Source organism: Pseudopipra pipra, chromosome 2 (genome assembly GCF_036250125.1).
Source record: "Pseudopipra pipra isolate bDixPip1 chromosome 2, bDixPip1.hap1, whole genome shotgun sequence".
Taxonomy (NCBI): domain Eukaryota; kingdom Metazoa; phylum Chordata; class Aves; order Passeriformes; family Pipridae; genus Pseudopipra; species Pseudopipra pipra.
In genome coordinates, this window is record NC_087550.1 from 48,064,602 (window position 1) to 48,083,981 (window position 19,380).

A 19,380-nucleotide genomic window follows, 5' to 3' on the forward strand; every position below is an offset into this window, starting at 1 on the left:
CTACCAATTTTAAAATATGCCCTATCTTCTTACCTGAACTTCTCTGTTTTCAAAAGATAATTTTATTCTGAATTTATAATTATGGTGAACAGCTCTGCATCTGATCAGCAATGGTTCCCCGACCTTAAGTAGCAGTTCAGGTAAAGGTGCTGCTTGCCTTTCATTCAAATCTACAAAATCAAAACAGACACTGAAACAACTATCACTTTGCCTGAAAAAATGCTTGGTTAGATCAACATTTTTTCTGCTAATGCTGCATAGATATTCATTATTTATTCATTGCAATGATAATTACAATAATCATGAAATTAGTAAATTTGATGGATTTAGACGCCTCAAACCAAATTTTGTCATAATTTACAAGATATCTATAGGGCACAGGTGCAAACACACAGCTTAGCTCAGGTCAGGTTTATTAAGAAAACAACAGAGAAACAAACCTGCATATATATGTATAAATTAAAAATTATTTCTATATGTATATATTTGAGAACATCTTAAAGAGCTTTTCCATGCAACACAGTCCTAAAAGCATGAATAAAAAGTCAATACAGGCATAGCAAATATAGAAAAGCAAGAAGTTTTCTACAGAGATCACAAAGAGCTATTGGAATTAGGTTTTAAAGCTGTTACAGAGCAACATATTCACTGTTAGATTTGTTCCAGTGATTACAAACAAGTAGCTTAGCCCATAATGCATACTCAGATGAATAGTGCAACTAATTTCAGTGTCAGAAACGAGCTTGCATGCAAGAAAACCTTAGAGGGAAGTTACCTATTGTAAAGAGGCTGGTGCATTCTCTGCCCAGGACATTAACTGCACAGCACCATATGTAAGTTCGAAATAATTCATGTTGCTCCATCTGTAGGCCATCTATTTCTCCAGTTTCTTCATGCATTTTATCAGGGCAACTGCAATTACAAGCACAATTATTCATTGACTCATTTGGTTAACCTCAAGCAACTAAATCTGATAAATCTCCGAGCCATGAGAATATGCAAACAATAGTGGGAAAACTGGATCTTACATAGTTGAATAAAAAGGAACTAGGAAAGATGAAGATAAGAAAATAAAAATTTCACAGTCTAGGAAGAAACGTGGGCTGAAATGACCTGAATATGCTCAAACTGGCTCATAGACAGGTAATGATGTAATTAAAATCCAGATAAGAGTGAAATCATAGAGACTAAGCTTTCACACCACATCTCTGAATTCCTGGTGGTGGGAGCTACTGCAAATCCGGCAGCCTTTATGAGACCCAGATCCCAAATGACCACACTGCAGAGAAAGGCATTATTCCCACTGTTAATAGAATAAACTTTATATATTAACAGAATGGGAAAAATTATTTAGCTCACAAAATTATGATCTCTTGTAATATCCTCTCAGCTCTAATGCTCCAAGTGAAGCCCACAGTGACTGGGAAAAGGGAAACATAAGAAAGGGTAGAAAGGAAGATTGTGGGAACTACCAACCTGTCAGCCTCACCTCTGCACCTGGGAAGATCATGGAACAGATCCTCCTAGAAGCTAGGCTAAGTTATATGGAGGACAGGGAGGTGATTTAAAACAGTTAGCATGGCTTCACCAGGGGCAAGTCCTGCCTGACCAACCTACTGGCCTACTATGATGGAGTGACAGTAGCAGTGGGTAAGGGAATGGCAACAGGTGTCATCTACCTGGATTTCTGTAAAGCCTCTGACGTGGTCCCCCACAATATCCTTCTCTCTAAATTGGAAAAATACATATTTGATGGGTGGACTGTTTAGTGAATGGGCATTTGGTTGGGTGGTCGCATCCAGAGAGTAATGGTCAATATCTTGGTGTCCAGTTGGACATCAGTGAAAAGCAGTGTCTTTCAGAGCTCTGTATTGGGACCAGTGCTAATATCTTCATCAGTGACATAGACAGCAGGATCGGGTGTATCCTTAGCAAGTCTGCAGATGACATCAAGATGTGTGGTACACTTGGTATACCTGAGGGATGGGATGACATCCAGAGGGACCTGGATGAGCTCGAGAAATTGGCCCATGGGAAACTCATGAGGTTCAACAAAGCCACATGCAAGGTGCTGCACCTGGGTCAGGGCAATCCCTAGTATCAATACAGGCTGTGGGATGAATGGATCAAGAACAACCCTGCAGAGAAGGACTTGGGAGTACTGGGATGAAAAGCTGGACATGAGCTGGCAATGTATGCTTGCAGCCCAGAAAGCCAGTTGTATTCCGAGCTGCATCAAAAGCATCATGGCCAGCATGCGGAGGGAGATAATTCTGCCCCTCTACTCTGCTCTCATGAGACCCCCCTAGAGCATTATATCCAGTTCTGGGGCCCTCAACATATGAAGGATATGGACATATTGGAGAGAGTCCAGAGGAGGCCACAAAGATGATCAGAGGGCTGGAACACTTCTCCTGTTAAGACAGGTTGAGAGAATTGGGGTTGTTCAGCCTCAAGAAGAGATAGTTCCAGGAAGAAACTATAGCACCCTTCCAGTAATTCAAGAAGGCTTATAAGCAAGATGAGGACAAACTTTTTAGCAGAGCCTGTTATGGTAGGATATGATAACAGTATTAAAATAGAAGAGGGTAGATCTAGACTAGACATAAGGAATATTCTTTTCCTGATGAGGATGGTGAAACATTGGTACAGGCTGCCCAGAGAGGTGGTAAATGCCCCATCCCTGGAAACATTCAAGATCATTTTAGTCAGGGCTCTGAGTAACCTGATCTTATTGAAGACGTCCCTGCTTATTGCAGTGTGCTTGGACTAGATGACCTATAAAGGTCCCTTCCAACCTGAAGTATTCTATAGTTGTATGATTAAAATTTCAAATAAATGTGAAAAACTAGTGGGAAATTAAATACCTTTGATTTGCTCCTCTGACATCAGAATACTAGAATCTGGAATAACACTCTTAAAGCCAAGAGCTGACAGTTTCCAAAAGAGCACAATAATCAAAATTTCTAAGAACAATCTGTTACAGACATAGGTTTTCAACCATCATGTGGGTGTGCCAAACAGCAGAGCCCATCTCAAAAAATTCTGAACCAAAAGGTCTTTTTCAGTTATCTCCCCAGCTCACTAGGTGCACTAAACAGTGTAGAATCATAGAATTATTAAGGTTAGAAAAGACCTCTAAGATTATTGAGTCCAACCATCAACCTAATGCTGCTGTATTCACCATTAAACTGGGTCTCCAAGTTACACTTTTACTGAACACTTGCAGGGATGGTGACTCAACTACTTCCCTGGGCAGCCCGTTCCAATGCCTGACCAAACTTTCAGTGAAGAAATTTCTCCTAATATGTAATTTAAACCTCCCCTGGCACATCTTGAGGTCATTTCCTCTCATCCTGTCACTTCTTTAGAAGATGGGAAACTTTCAGTTTAGAGATATAACACACATATAAACATACACCATACCTCTTTTCAGGTGTTTTGCAGAATATCCATTCCACTGAGGGCTGGGGGTAGCTCTCAGATATGCACTCGATAGAATCCGAATTTTCCCTTTTCCTGAAATGGGGCTTGCTTGGTTTTTCTGTTAAAAATCATGCAAATGTTTAAGAATGATGAAATAATTATGAGACAGTGTTTTGCTCATTTCATAGTAAGTGAAGTTACAGAGCTGTAATTTTTTCAGGAGGTTTCAACACTGAGGGACCAGAAAATTATCCGGCCCTAGCAGTATTGTGAGCTGGTCTCATGAGCTTTTCAGCCTTGATTGCTAAATTCACGGGGTCCCTGCACCAAAGGCCTGCATCCTCCCTATACATCAGGGGATAATCCTGAAACTGATACTGAAAGGTGTTAATTTGCTGTGGTTGCTATTTATTTCAATGGGCAGGAGCACAAATACCTTTTGAAATCACATCCTAAACACTTCCTTTGGTGGAGTATCTGATGAGACTACAAAGTCTGTACACAAAGTAGGATTGTCAGATCAGATACAAGACAGAAACACAATGGGTGATAATGACTTCTGAAAGCAGACTTTTCTGCCCTACATCTATAACCCAGAGGGAAACGATTCCTGGGCAATTCCCAGTACCTGAACCTATCAGGCGCAGATTTGGACTAGGCACAAAAAATTTAATGTGTTAAAACCGCTGAAGATTTGACTCAAAATGCAAAACACTGAGTTTGGCTTTAGGTCATCTTTCAATGAAATTACAGCTTCCATCCAAAAGAGTGACATTTTCTTCAGTCATACTTCCACTGCCTGCAAGGTGACATGCTAAGGTGAAACTAATACTTATGACTTCTTAATTTCTTTCCTCATTTAGCTCTTATAAGCTGGGCCTAGAAGGTTTAGTTCACCTACAGAGATTCACATCCCAGTTGAAGGATTCACATCTAGCCTGAAGGATTTTATGAGATGTAATTATGATATTAGATTCACAGGAGCAAAGAGAATGCAATCCAAGCAATTGATATGGAAAAGACCTTTATCGACAGTGTTTCAAACTATTCTTGCTTGTGCATGTAATAACATTTTACCTCTAAAGCCTAATTGATACAGTAGAGATGGAAATCCTTAATGAAAGATTTAATACCTTGTCCCCTCAATGAAGCTGTTAAAATTATAATTGAGACATACAGTAAGCTTTCAAATAAAACAAGGAGAGATTGGAGGTGACTTTCTGACACTTGAGAAAGAAAAAAATTAAAGAAAAGAAATATTTTAAAAGATGGAATAAAAAATGTTGATTTGTTACACTTTATTAAAAACAAGGCAAGTAGTGATGATTGTTAAACATGTATCTAGAAGGGTCTTTTAGCTCTTTGGATTTATGCTTTTGAAATTTCTTTTGCATTTTTAAATTTTATCTTTAAATTTGGCTCTTTTCAGGCAAAATAATATAGTCTTTATTTTCTCTCAAAAAATTGTGTCAACATGGGTCTTTTTTTGCTTTGAGATGTTTTTGGACACCCCAACTTAGAAACAGAAGTTTGCACTTTGTTGCAGCAGTTGCCTTTGCATCAGAAATGTCTCTTGTGTTAACCTTGAAAAAAATCAATCAAATCCACTCCCAGCCTTTCAAAAAGTCACATCTCACAGGTGCTCTGTCATGAACATTTAACAACAGTTAAAATCTCAGCTTCTTGGGCACTCTTGTGTAAGCAGCTGCAGAACTGATGGGGTTAGGGTTTTACTCTAAAACACAGTAAATTACAAGTAAAGGCTGACAATGAGAAGAGGGACACTTTCTTTCACCTTCCCTCAGCGTACCTCTTGCTGAACACAGAATTGTAAAAGGAAAAGCTGTGAGAGAAGTGAAAGACCCAGCAGCAGGCACAGGTGGAAAAGTGGCAGTGGCTCAAACTGTGACTTGGGAGCACCAGAGACCAGAATATGAAAGGCACATCCTGATCTGGTCCAGATTACAACCCAGCCAGCAACACCAGAATAAACAGGTTAAAATGAAAGCAAACAAATGTAGTCCAAAAGCTTTGAAAGCACACAAAAGCCACCACTCTCGATTTGTCCTTTTTGTCACAGAGGGGAATCTCTCACACAGAAGAGAGCTACCATGCATTTACATCCTTATTTGTTCACTTGCATGGTTTATTGACTGAAGAAAGATGATTCTCACAGAGTTTGTGATGCTGACTTCAGCCTCCAAGTCCTATGCTAATCTAGGAAGATGATTGAAATGCAGCTCATGGAAGCTTCATTGCTTTGGCTGAACTTGAGCCTCTGCCCTTGGACCTATTGGTGGTATGACCCCTTTCATGTAGATGTACTCACTTCGGATGAGAACAGGCACAACTACTGTGTAATTGCTGGTTTCGCTTGTGACCAAGAGGGTGTATTTTCCAGCTTGTCCTTCTTTTATTTGTGAAAAAGTCAAAGATGTAATATATCTATAAAACAGAAAGTGAAGTGGTATTTGTCATGTTAACATAAAGAAGGTAATATGCAGCACACACAACGAAATGTTAGCTCTTTAGCTCTGCAAAACCCACTAGTATTCGTTATTTACATAGTGCCCTTCAGCCTGAAGTGCTTTCAGCACGTGTCTTCCTACACAAGCACACATAGGAACTTACAGACACGAGTACCACATGCTTAATGCTGAGCGCTGGGAAGGAGGGGCTTCCTGAGCTTAAGACAGTTCAGGAGTTCCACATCAAAATGCTTTACCTAGAAGTTTTGCACAAGGAGGCAATAATTCAGTCTCAGGTTCCAGCCCAGGTTTGGCTGTGAGAATTAGAATGCTGTTGCTGTTGTTCCTGATCTTCTCTGTGATCCTAAAAGTCATATAATTCTTCATGCCTCAGTTTTTTGACTATAAAATTGCAATTTTCCAACATAAGCACCACAAAGCTAAAATAGATCAACATCAGAAAGCCCCTGGAGACCCCCACACATGATGCTATACAAGTTAAAAGAACAAGCTTATTTTGGAATGTTCTAAGATTCATGTGTGTACATATATCTAAATGACAATCAGCAATGTGCAGCTGGGTGACAACATTAAGAAAGATTAGGAGATTGAAAAAGATAATACATAATGTGAAATTGATCACATAGAATACTTTCCATTTGAATCCTAAAGGAAATGACCTTTTAAAGGCTCTTTGATCCAGTACATCCTTTGACTTACCGATTCTCTGAGTCCAAAAAAAGTTTACAAGCTTTTCTCTCTTTAAAGAACCAAAAGCATGAAGTGATATTTGAAATTCTCATTATTATTCTTAATTCAATATCTTGAAATAGATTGACTTCCACATTTTTAATTGTTTTATAGATGTTCTCTGTTCCTTGAGAATTCAAATAACACCCAAGATCTTCCAAAATGTTAGAAATCTGCAATGCAGAAGGACAGATTGTTAGGTATTTACCAGCAATTAACTTTATTTGCCAAAATACGAATAAAAATTATAGTAAAATAACACTTTCATTTTGTTTGGTTTGTTTTTTTTTTCCATTTCTACTGTCAAACTTATTCATAAATATGTTGAGTTTTCCTGCATGAGGAAACTTTACAGGTTTGCTGTTGAATTAGTTAATTCTGTTCTCTAGACAGAGATAACAAAACAATTTTAGCCAGAAACTCGATAACTTCCCTTAGTGATATATGTTATTCTTTACACTCAACTTTGTTTCTTTTTATTTAGAACTGTAGGAAGACACAGAACTACAACAAAACCTGTGTGTTTGCAACCTTAATGTAAAGGCAGGGTTGGAATGTTGAGTTTATTTTAGCATCCCACTACTTGTCACTGCATCATCTGGCTAGACTGCTCCTCAACTCCTTGGGCGTTTTAGTAGGTAAGGAACATTGGGGCTGGATGCGTTCATGGTTTTCGTTTCCTCACCATTGCATATGGCTAAAGGAGAATTGCAAACAGAAAGAGAACACTCTGCAGTCATTCTGAAAGCCACCAGTGGATTAATGAGTCTCTAAGATCAGCTGCAGCAAAAGGTGCCAAGTAAATAGCTCCATCTGAAGAGGAGCCCACAATGTCTCTGTTATTCTGGTGGGTGAAATTTATCCAGCGTAAGTTTATGAAAGGATGGAGTTCATTGCATTCTCTGCCCTGCAATTTTGCTTGGCTGATTGGTTCTTCTCATTCCTTGCTCCTTTTTCCTTTTGATTGACATGAAAAGTATCTAGAAATAATGGCCAAATTCTGCCTTGTCAGATAGAAGGACAGCACAGCTTTGGCTGATACACCTTCATTTGTTATCTGATTTATTTGTTCAGAAATGAAAAAGATTTCATAAGACTTTCATGAAACAAGGATCCTCAGGAAATATTTTAATCGCAGGTCTCAGCTGATTTATAATTTAATTGCACATCATCTCTTCTTGGATTTCCGCCATTTTGAGTCAAAAGAGAAGAAAATAAAGTTGTATTTGATTTATTGTCCAGCTTTGGTGTCTAAGTCAAGGGATTTATGGGCTTTGGTGGTGGGAATAGAGGGCAGTACAACTTCCCTATCAGTCCCAGCAGCCATGGCACACACACATCATGGCAGGACACCCATTCACACCATGGCCTTGGAAATCCCCTCTTAAGGCCACATATTTTCAAATATATTTTTACATTGACACATTGCCAGCAACATCCAGGAATATGACAGCATCAAGGTGTCAATTAAAAAGTCAGTTTTAGAGAAAACTGGTACTTAACTATTTACAGTTTCAAAGTATGAATTGTGATATATATATCCCTCTAACCTTCTGTAGTCATATTTGGCTTAACCTTGGTTATTTTGACTGTGACATCCTCACATCTTAAGGTTTAGTGAGTTGTAAGCTTCTGGGAAGGTATTTCTGGAATGGACAGGAACATTTTATAAGCAAATTGTTTTCTGCTATATTACCTTAGGAGATACTGATGTCTCTGATGCTCCTGAACCCTCAGCTTTCTGGCCGATAAACTCACATGTGATCTCAGATGTATTTTGAGTTATTGTAGAAGTGAAAGCAACTGCTGTCATAACAAGAACTGCAAAACAGAAAGAGAAAACAAATCTAATAAAGTCTAGATGTCTGCTCAGAGATAATAATTTTAGTAAAAGTAAAATATAACAAAACTGTAGAAAGATTAAATCTTTTAAAAAAGTGCCCAAATGCATATGCAGATATACTGTATGCATTTGCTAACTGTGCATTTGTGTGTTGAAGCTGAGTGGAAACTTTATTTGACCTTTCAAAAACACAAACACATCCCACTTTAGAAGTATGTCCCATAATATTGCAGAAAATGCCTAAAGATAAAAGCTTCTGTGTATTATGGAGGCTCCTTTAGAAACCACATCACCAAAGACAGGTTCCCTCTTGCACTTCACTTCTGCATCAGTGTGTTGGAAAGGGCCCTGCAGCATCAAACCCTGCAGTGCAGGTCAGTGTTTGCCCATTGTGAGCCAGAGGATAACCATGCAGTATTCCTCCCACAGAAGGCAAGGGCAAGGATGGAGAGAATGAAGTACTGCCTGCTGTAGGAAATTAGAATTGAGAACATCTAAGGAACCTGAAGGTGAACAAGGCTGTGGGACCTGATGAGATGGATCTGTGAATTTTGAGAGAGTTGGCAGAGGAAGTGGCTAAGCCATTATCTATCCTATTTGAGAATCTGTGGAAGTCCTGTGAGGTTCCCACAGGTAGGAAATGGGAAAACATATCTCTCATTTTCAAAAAGGAAAAAAAAAAGGATGGGGTTACAGTGTTGGTGTCTGAGGGAAGAGCTACTGATGTCATTTACCTGGACTTGTGCAAAGCATTTGACACTGTCCTGCACAACATCCTTGTCTCTAAACTGGAGAGACAGGAATTTGACAGTGGGACAAATCAGTGGATATGGATAAGTAATTGGCTGCATGGTTGCACTCAAAGAGTTGCGGTCAATAGCTTGATGTCCGAGTGGAGAGCAGTGATGAGTGGCATTCTGCAGGGAGCAGTTTGGGACCGGCACGGTGCAACATCTTTATTGGTGACATGGACAGTGGGATTGAGTGCGCCCTCGGCAAGTTTGCCGATGCCACCAAGCTGCGTGGGGCAGTCAATGCACTGAGGGAAGGAGTGCCATCCGGAGGGACCTGGACAGGCTCAAGAGATGGGCCTGTGTGAACCTCGTGATGTTCAATATGGCCAAGTGCAAGGTGCCGCAACCCCAAGCACAACTACAGGCTGGGCGGAGCATGGATTGAGAGCAGCCCTGGGCTGAAGGACTCCAGGTTGTTGGTGGATGAGAAGCTCAACATGACCTGGCAGTGTGCACCTGCAGCCCAGAGAGCCACCGGTATCCTGGGCTGCATCAAAAGTGTTGTGGTCAGAAAGTCGAGGACAGTGGTTCTCCCCCTCTACTCTGCTCTCATAAGACCCCACCTGGAGTACTGTGTTCAGTACTGGGGTCCCGGAAGGACATGGAGTCACTGGAGTGTGTCCAGAGAAGGGCCACAAAGATGCTCAGAGGTCTGGAGCACCTCCCCTATGAAGACAGGCTGAAAGAGTTGCGGTTGCTCAGCCTGCAGAAGAGAAGGCTCTGGGAAGACCTTATAGCACCTTCCAGTACCTGAAGGGGGCCTGCAAGAAAGCTGGAGAGGAACTTCTTACAAGGGCATGTAGTGATAGGACAAGAGGTAATGGCTTTAAACTGGAAAAGGGTAGGTTTTGATTAGATATTAGGAAGAAATTCTTCACTATGAGGGTGAACTACGAGGGTGAGCACTATAACTGGCTGCCCCGAGCAGTTGTGGATGCCCTATCCCTGGAAGGCCAGGTTGGATGCGGCTTTGAGCAACCTGGTCTAGTGGAAGGTGTCCCTGCTCATGGCAGGAGAGTTGGAACTACATGATCTGCAAGGTCCCTTTCTAATCAAACCATTCTATGATTCTATGATTTTGAGGAAAGAATATGCAGAAAGTAGAGGGCAAGGAAGGGAAAGACCTTTCTTTCTTCTGCCTTCTCCCTCCTCCAAACCTCTCTGGCTCCATCACACCCCAGGAGCCTATACAGCCAGGGCAGCTCACTTCCCAGCACCTAACATTGGCAGGAGTAGCAAAAGTTATTTATCCTTATGCATGAGGAGCAGTGTGGGAAAACTTCTTATTCCTCAAAGGCATCATCACTCTGGAATGCTTCCTATAATCCTTTCTTCAGGGACTGCAGCTCGAAAAGTCACCTTTTAGCCTGAAAGGAGTTACAGTAACCATGTTCCCACCACTACACCAAAGAGAATAAGACTGTACAACTGGCAGTGTGAAATGTGTCTGATTTCCATTAACTCCCTAAAGACAGCTCTCAACAGTACAAATAAGCAGTGAATCATAAAATAACATCTCTCTCCTGGCAACTTGAAAAATTTCTGCCCTAAATCTCAGCTTTTCACCTTGCTTTTTTTTTTCCCCCTCAGCTTCTGAGATGCTTGGATGTAAAGCAAGGTGCAGAGCTGAAAGGAGGAAAAACCATAAATATATAAGGAAGCACTTCAAAGATTAAAGTGATGAGACTCTTTCTGCAGGTGATGAAAGCAGAAAAACTGGAAATAGGGAGAAATTTGTAAGAGTTGCTGCCATCTCCTCCTTGCCATTTGTATCTTCTGGAAGTGTCTGAGCTTTAATCTGGCAATACTTTGACAACCTCTTCTCAGCCCTCTTGCCAAATGTAGTTTGAGTCTTTCTCATTCAGGCACCTAACATACACTACATTCTAGTTGCCACTTTTCCACAGCATGCACAGGGAATGGTCTGCTTTTGCAAATCTCTAAGACCCTGTTTGTTATACCTAAGAAAGGTGAATGGGATTTCTTTGTGGAGGCATGTATCTCCATCCTTTGGCTATAGAGATAACATTGGCATTTCTTGAGACAGTGAATGCCAGAGGAAGCTAAGAGGCAAGAACGCATTAGGTATCTACACCAAACATGATCGATTCCTCCCATTGATGCAATCAGCTCCCTCCCTAGCCTTTTGCCAAGTCTTTCTCTGTTCAGCTTTCTCCGCTTCTGTTGGTTTGTTGGCTGATTTACCTTTTGCCCTTTTCAAACAAGAAACCATTTAACTCGCTCAAAGACAAGGACTCAGCTAATGGAAACCCACCTACATCCAGTGATTTCCAAAACACATCTGCAGAAAACACCTGAAAATATTACCTCAAAAATTCAACTCATTTGGCCTGCTGAGCATTCTCTTGCTTTAGATTTCTGATTTGTGAATAATTTTAGCTTCTGATTGTACAAGCCAGGACAGTGTATCCCAGTGTGGCATTACTCCACTTTGCTCACATTGCCACTTTGCTCACAGTTAGGAGACTGCAGTAGAAGAGGCATATTTAAACATCGACAGGGAGAAGATTCACAGCTAAAAGTTAGACAGAAGCAGACAGATGTAGAAACCAGACTGTGAGCCAGACATGCAAACAAGCTGTCTGATGAACTGGAACTGCATCTGGAAAGGATGGTATGTGGGAGTATATGTTGGGAAAGGAGTAGTAAACACAGTGAACACTCTGACACCTCATGTGTAAGACAAAACCAGACTCTTTGTCTTGTAAACTGCTAGAGTTTGCCACTGGTCTACCTTTATTCCTTGAAATCCAGTGAGTTTTCAGAAAAAGAAAAGATATTTTGAACCTGAGATAATTCCAGCTGCTTTACTGTGAGAAACAAATGATGGAGTGGCCTAAACCTGTGTAGGTCTCACAGAAATACATTACACTGTCAAGATAGAAAAAGAGAGCGTGAATGAGCCTGTCAGAAGAAGCAAAATCAATTAAAGAAATATTGGGAAAATGATAACGCTGATTCACTATCCTGATATTTCAGCTTCTAGCTGGCCTGTTCAGGGACTGCTGTTATGGTCTGCACATCAGTCATCTCCTGAAAGCCCAACTTAAGAACTGCAGGGACTGAAAGCACTGCATAAAGAATATCAAATACATAGCATGCATAATTATATTGTGTACTGTCGAACTGTAGTGTAGCTGAATTGGAAATATATTGTTGCCTCTGAACAATGTTTGTTTACGCCTGCTTTCCATCTTTATCTTTTTATAGGCTATGCAAAAATAAAAGCAGTAGGAGAAATCTTGTTCTCACTGAAGTCAGACAAATGTCTAGTTGCCATAAACTGAGCCAAGATTTCATCAAGATGTGTAGGCACATACTTGGGGAAATGCCTGTACAAGGCAAAAAGTGGGCTTACATGTTATGGTGCTGAGAAGAAAAGCCTAAATCTACTAGAGAGATATCAAACCAAGCAAACTATGATTTGGATCTTATTTGGCTTCTGACTATTTTCTCTGGATGTGACTCTCTAGATCAACTTTCCAAAATTTTCTTCCTGATCAAGGGAGGTAGAAGGACCCTTTTTTTCTGGGAAAACTGTTGCTCTCCCACAGTCATGTGTTACCAAGACACAAATCTTCAAAGTGGTGACAGGGATGAGCTTAGTACACATGCATTAACCCTTGAAAACCCCACACTTTTGCATGTGGCTGCCTTTTTCTCAAATTACCCCCAAAGAGGTGGATCCTGAAGTGAGAACTGTACAATACAAATATGCTAAAAATCAGAGGGAGGCAGGACACATAGAAAGAACTGATCTTCAGTGAATTCCTACCTTCTACCCTTATATTCTTTCTCTCCCATCAAACTTAACTTTTGTCCTTCCCCACCTTTTTGCACATCTTCCTTCCCTGGTGTCTTCACCCTTTCTGCTTAAACAACTCCCAGCTTAGAAAAATATGCATCCCATGAGTTCATTCTCACATGATGATGGGGCCAGAGATGTTGCTCCATGTTGCAGAATAATAACCATGTTAGAACAAGGTTTAACAAGCAAGGTGGGTGACAAGATGCCTCTGTTGCAGCTCATGCTAATTGTGACCAGATGTTGTAACACTGGATAGAGTATGTCTAGGTCAGGACAAGTCATTTATCTGGTATTGCCAGTTAATTACAACAAACATCACGTGAACTGATTTAATGATTTGCAGTTGTGTTCAAGCACGATTGAGATTTGAGATGGAAAGCCTATAGAGAGTGGTAGCTCTTCAGTAGGGTTTAGTGGGAGGGAACAAGAATCTCTAGACTTGAATCGCTGGGCAGGACAGCAGTGAGAAGAGGGGAGTGGAGAAGGTCGTGCGGTTCCAGAAAGTGCTCATTTAGAGTCCGAGTCAAAAACTAGTCGTGGGAACCAACACCGATATTACTCAGCATCCTGGAATGCTACTGTCATCTGCCAGTCTTGTTTGCCGTGGCCTGCAGCCCTCCACCCGGATTATTTTTCCACCTGGATGTGCCCGCCGCCTTCCTCTCCATTTTTCCCCACCCGTCCGGGCGCTGGCACTCCGCACTCTTTGTCCCCAGGACAGTCTCCGTGCGGGGGCACCGGGGACCACGACCACCCTCGCACGGCCGGGAAGTCCTCGGGGGCGCCAGGGGGCGCTGCGGCCCCGCACAGCCCCGCGCGTGCCCGCGCATCCCGGTGCTCCCGCAGGACTGGCGTCGGGATACAGGGGCAGCGCCGGCCACGCGACGCGCCCGGTTCTGGCTCCTGCGTGCTTATGGAGGAGATGCCCTGCTTCCTGTAAATTCTTTCATGCGTTAATTAAATCGCTGATGACCGATTTTATTTTCTTCTTTTCCTCCACGATGTCTCCAGCTAACATTTTTCTGATTTTCTATTGAAAGACAGAAAGTTTAAAAATACTTCAAAAAGCTGATGAAGGATCTGGAGCACAAGCCTTATGAGGATTGGCTGAGGGAGCTGGGGTTGTTTATCCTGGAGAAAAGGTGGCTCAGGGGGACCTTGTCACTCTCTACCACTACCTGAAAGGAGGCTGTAGTGAAGTGGGAGTCAGCCTCTTCTCCCAGGTAGCAGGTCAGAGGATGAGAGGAAATAGCCTCAAGTTGCACCAGGGGAGGTTTAAATATTAGGAGAAATTTCTTCAGGAAAGGGTGGTCAGGCATTGGAACAGGCTGCCCAAGGAAGTGGTTGAGTCACCATTCTTGGAGGTGTTTAAATGACGTAGATGTGGCATTTGGGGACATGCTTTAGTGGCGCACTTGGCAGTGCTAGGGTAACAGCTGGACTTGATGATCTTAGAGGTCTTTTCCAACCTAAGTGACTCTATGATCCTCTGAATTTGGGGGAAAAAAAAAAAAGAAAAAAAAGGAATTTTTTTTCACAAGAACAACTCGTAAATATACAGCAAAAAATTTCATCTTAGAAAAACACCTTCAAGTAGGTTGTGCCGCTCTTTATTATAGTAGTCTCAAAAATGTTTCTTCAGAAGTGGTGCTAAACCAGAACTTGTCACAGTGAATAACCTATTTCTAATGCATTCAGGGGAAGTGTCAGCAAAGGGTTTTGATGGTTGATAACATTCACTCTATGTCAGTTTCTGTAGTGAAACTACATTGCCTTTCCTAAGAAGTTCACTTCCCTAGTCCTCCCAAATTTAATCTATGCCTTAATCTAAAAGATCTTCTTCAACGTCTGAGAAAGAGAGAAGTTTGCTCAATCTGCCTCAGGAAGATCATAGCCAAGACCCACCTACCCCAACATAGTTTGACACAAGCAGCAGGGAAAATTCCATCCACAAATTTATTTTCTGTTATTTTTACTATTCCTCATCTTTTCATCAACTGTCCATTTTCAGGTCCCAGATGAAAACAGGTACAAGAAATTTACTGTTTCATATTTTTTAAAAATATATATATTTAATATATATCTAGGGACTTGGTCACTATTTCCAAAGTTTCTTGTTATGTCGTAAGAAATTTTTGGTACAGATTTCAGCAAATTTCATCTTTTGGGTAAAATCAGGCTTTTCAGTGCTAATACCTTTCTTAGAGGAGCAAAGTCAACAGCCCTACCTATGGATTTTTGCAGGCAGCTTATAAATTACATAGAGATTTTAACAAAGAATAATTGAGGTAGCTGAAGATTTCAAATAAGGTGTCACACTGAAGATGTATTTTACACTGCTTTGTTGGAGAACCAGACAAAACCTTACCCCAAAGCTGTGAGTCAGCAGATACTCATGTTTTTTACTGGTTACTTACAGGTATGTTAGATTCAGTACCTTATGTAGTAAAAATAAGCTAAGAATGACATGAAGTGCAGGCATATTTTTTACATGATACTATTACATATCCAATGTAATTAATTTTGCCATTTACTTTTTGCAGACTGATACCCAAATCATGCTTCGTGATTCATGTTGTGATTTCAGCATCTATTTAAGCCAGGAAGAATAACAACCTAGTTTGTCTTATTTCTATATTTCTATCATTTTTCAGACTTTCTAATCATATATCTGCCCTACTGAGTACATAAGACTTTCTGTTTCCCCATGAAGGAGTTGCTGCTTCAGAAGGATTTTGTACATTTATAAGCAGCATAACCCCTTTAGCTGTTGCAGGCTTCTTTGCTAAATACAAACTAGCCCTAACACTGTGTTGCTCCTTAATTTATAGATTTGCTTTGAAATCACCTTTTTGAGTTCTCAGTCTATGCCAATAACTCATGCTTTTTACCTAAGAGGAAAAAATCCCCTTAGCACAAAGCAAATGCTGAAGGCTGAAGAAGGCAAAGCATTTAACTGTTTTATCTCTATGGCCCGCCTCTGCTGGTTTTTATTTACCTTGACTTGGGTGAGGAAAGACTGCAGGGCTCTATTCAAACGCTTATTTGCCTTTCATTTCACTAAGATAACTTTCCATCTACCTTCCCTGTGGATCCAAGATAAAGGCACAGCTCAAACAGCTGAACTGTTACTTTGCTTGTTATTATTCATTTTCTCTGCTTTGCATGGACTGATTGAATGAATAAACAACAGCCCTTCCACAGGACTGTGATCCTATAGTGACTTTGCTCAGGCTGGTTCTCACAGCGTGCTCACTGAAATCCTTGCTGCTTTACCCATGTTTTGGGTCATTCCAGCCACTGTTCTTTACAAAGAATAACTGGGCTGAGGACACCCCTTTTTGGGAAGTGGCTAAAAAGTGGCTGAAAATATAATGAACCTCAGCTACCATGGCAACCTCCCTTTCTGAGGAAGAGCCTACACTGTGGCTGGTTCTTCTTCTGCTTCTTGTCCACATCTTTTGTCCTCTCAAGGGAGCTGCTTCTTGGCTCCCACATTACCTTTATACCTCAGTAAGTATGGTGAATAATGATATCCTGAGCCACATTATGAGGTGTTTTGTCAGCAGATAGAGGTCCTTCCCCTTTACTCAACACTGTCAAGGACACACCTGAAGTCCTGTGTCAAACCGTGGGCTCCTCGGTGTAAGAGAGACATGGCCATACCGGAGAAAGTGCAGTGAAGGGCCACAAAGATGATTATGGGACAGGAGCATCTCTCCTATGAGGAAAGGCTGAAAGAGCTGGGACTGTTCAGCCCAGAGAAGAGAAGGCTCAGAGGTATAAATACCGGAAGGGAAGGTGCAAAGAGGATGGAGCAAGGCTCTTCTTGGTTGTGCCTGGTGACAGGACCAGAGGCAATGGGCACAAACTTTTCCACCATGTGAATGACCAAACATGGACACACGTTGCCCAGAAAAGTGGTGGTCTCTACCCTCAGAGATATTGAAAAGCTACCTGCACAGGGTCCTGAGCAGCTGGCTTTAGGTGGTCCTGCTCAAGCAGGGGGGTTGGACCAGAAGACCTCTAGAATTCCCTTTCAATATCAACCCTTCTGTGATGTTGTGAACAACGGGACAATTCTGTGGGCAAAGAAGTGCTGGCGTGATGCCACCACAGAGGTCCCCCACGAATCAGAAAGCGGCATTGGGCTGTCCTTATTCTTGACTGTTTTCTAGAGGATGTTTGCTCATGGGAATGGCATGTTTGTGTCATTAAGAAGCTGGATAGACAAGCCTGAAGCAAGGCAAACAGCTACATCTCATCTAATGACTTAAGCAAGTTTGCGTTAACTCTTTTTTTTTTTTTTTTTAAACTGCTCTGTGTTAAAGTACTCCAGTCTTGTTGCCTGACACGCTCTAGCACTTCTACAAACATTAGCGGAATTATTAACTTCTTCTAAGCAAGGGATACTTTAAGTATCTAAAGGTAAAGGTATAAGATTCCTGGCACTTCATCAACAAGGAGAAAAAGATCTGCCTGAAAATAGAAGATGGCAGATAAAGAAATGATACTACTTGTCATCCTAGTATTGTAAAACTCCCCTTTTAAATGAAACCAGATTTCTACAACTGACTAGAGGATATTGTCCTTACTTTCCTGAAAAAGGGAGTGAGGAGGGAACACTTAAGGCCTGAATTGTGTATGGAGGAAGGATGGACAGAAAGAGGGAGAATGGGAGAGAACAGTTTTGCTACAAAATATGAAAAGATGAAAATGAATCTAAGATCTTTGATGAAAAATACTATCTGCTATTTGGTACAAAATATGGTAAAAATTAACAAAAAAATAAATACTAGTTGTTCTTATTTGTCTCATTAGGAGGTTAGGGTTAAAAATAATTGCAATTCCAAAGCAATTGTACAAATGAAAAATTCAACATACTCCTTAAAGAGCATGTTGTAAAAATAAAACATTTTCAAACTAGCCCTTAAATCTCACACATTAGAAATCTTATCTACAAACAAATGAGTAAATGCTGTCTTACTTTTACAACAGCAACAAAACCAAATATCCAGGCAATAAGCTAGTTTTTGTCTGTTTGCCCTGTTCAGTTTTTTTTAGCAGTTTTAAAGGAAACTCCTTGGAAAAACTAGGGATCTATTGCTTCATTTGGATGGGAAATAGGCACATTATATAGATAACAGACATTTATCCAGCCATCTGTCTAGCTTTGTTATCATCTTATTTCCTATTAAATATAGAGAAGAAAAGAAGAGTCTATCTCAAACACATCAACAATTTTTAGGGTATTATCTGTGCTTGAAGATTACAGATCCCCTAAGGAAACATTTTGCATCATGTTTCAGTTTAGAGTCCTATAGCATCTTATTAAATGTATTTCTATTAACAGCAATAGTGTTAAACCATATGGGAAATAAGGTCTTCCTGCCCACGTGAGAAATGCTGCTTTTTGTTGGCTCTGGACTAATTTTTTTGGTCCCTATTTTCATTTAGAAGTGTTTGATCACTGTGATTAAACAGACCTTGTCCTTTTCTAGTGTTACTATATAAAATTGAAATTGCCTTCTGCGTTTATTGGTCATCACTCCTGCTCTTACACATTTTTACTCTTTAAATGTTTTACTCTCTGATTTAATTCCCACTGCTGCTTTCTGGATCTTTCCATCCCTGCCTTTTGCAGCAAACATCTCCATGAAGATTTTCAGGAAACCTAACTAAACACAGTGACCTAAAACAGCTTCTTAGCTGAGATGTGGATGAGTTTCATGAAGTTTCAGGTATTTTGAAAGATACATTTTCAGAAACATGTGAACAAGAGGTACTCCATTATTTTGGGGGTCATTATAGAAGGGGTTCCTGATGAGGATGCTGCAGCAGGACAGGATGCCCACAGCTCTGCTCTGCTGACAAACCTGCCTCTGCTGAGCAGCCACAACAGCACACACCCACCCACTACTGGACACAGAAGAGGGGGCACCCCAGGAAGTCATGCTGCTCTCTGGGCATCTTCCTGCTTTTCAGTAGCTTGAAATATGGCTGACCTGAGGAATTTTCTGGAGAAAAAGAGGAATAGCAAATTGTTCCAAATCTCAAAAGAAATAAAACACCCATATTTTTAAGTTGCGTTTACTTCCATTGGAAAACAACCCTTTTCCTGCATAATCTTTCCCCTTCTGGAATTTTCAGAAGCGATACCTTATCTTCTGATCCATGAAATATATGGTGATGGATGACCATGAATATATGGTCTGCTGGGCGCAACAGTTTCCCTGAGTAAGCCAACCAGGTACTGGCCTTATCCAGCAT

The 19,380-nt window shown here is 40.9% G+C and overlaps 1 protein-coding gene across 1 annotated transcript in view; it reads right to left on the reverse strand.

Moving 5' to 3' along the window:
* Nucleotides 1–19,380, reverse strand: part of FLT3 (fms related receptor tyrosine kinase 3) — a 43,283-nt gene extending 23,903 nt beyond the window's left edge. The window contains 9 exon segments of the mRNA XM_064645430.1: nucleotides 34–170; nucleotides 776–912; nucleotides 3,427–3,544; nucleotides 5,756–5,871; nucleotides 6,615–6,817; nucleotides 8,341–8,465; nucleotides 14,718–14,746; nucleotides 19,270–19,338; nucleotides 19,340–19,380. Of these exon segments, the coding sequence (XP_064501500.1) occupies nucleotides 34–170; nucleotides 776–912; nucleotides 3,427–3,544; nucleotides 5,756–5,871; nucleotides 6,615–6,817; nucleotides 8,341–8,465; nucleotides 14,718–14,746; nucleotides 19,270–19,338; nucleotides 19,340–19,380 (975 nt within the window).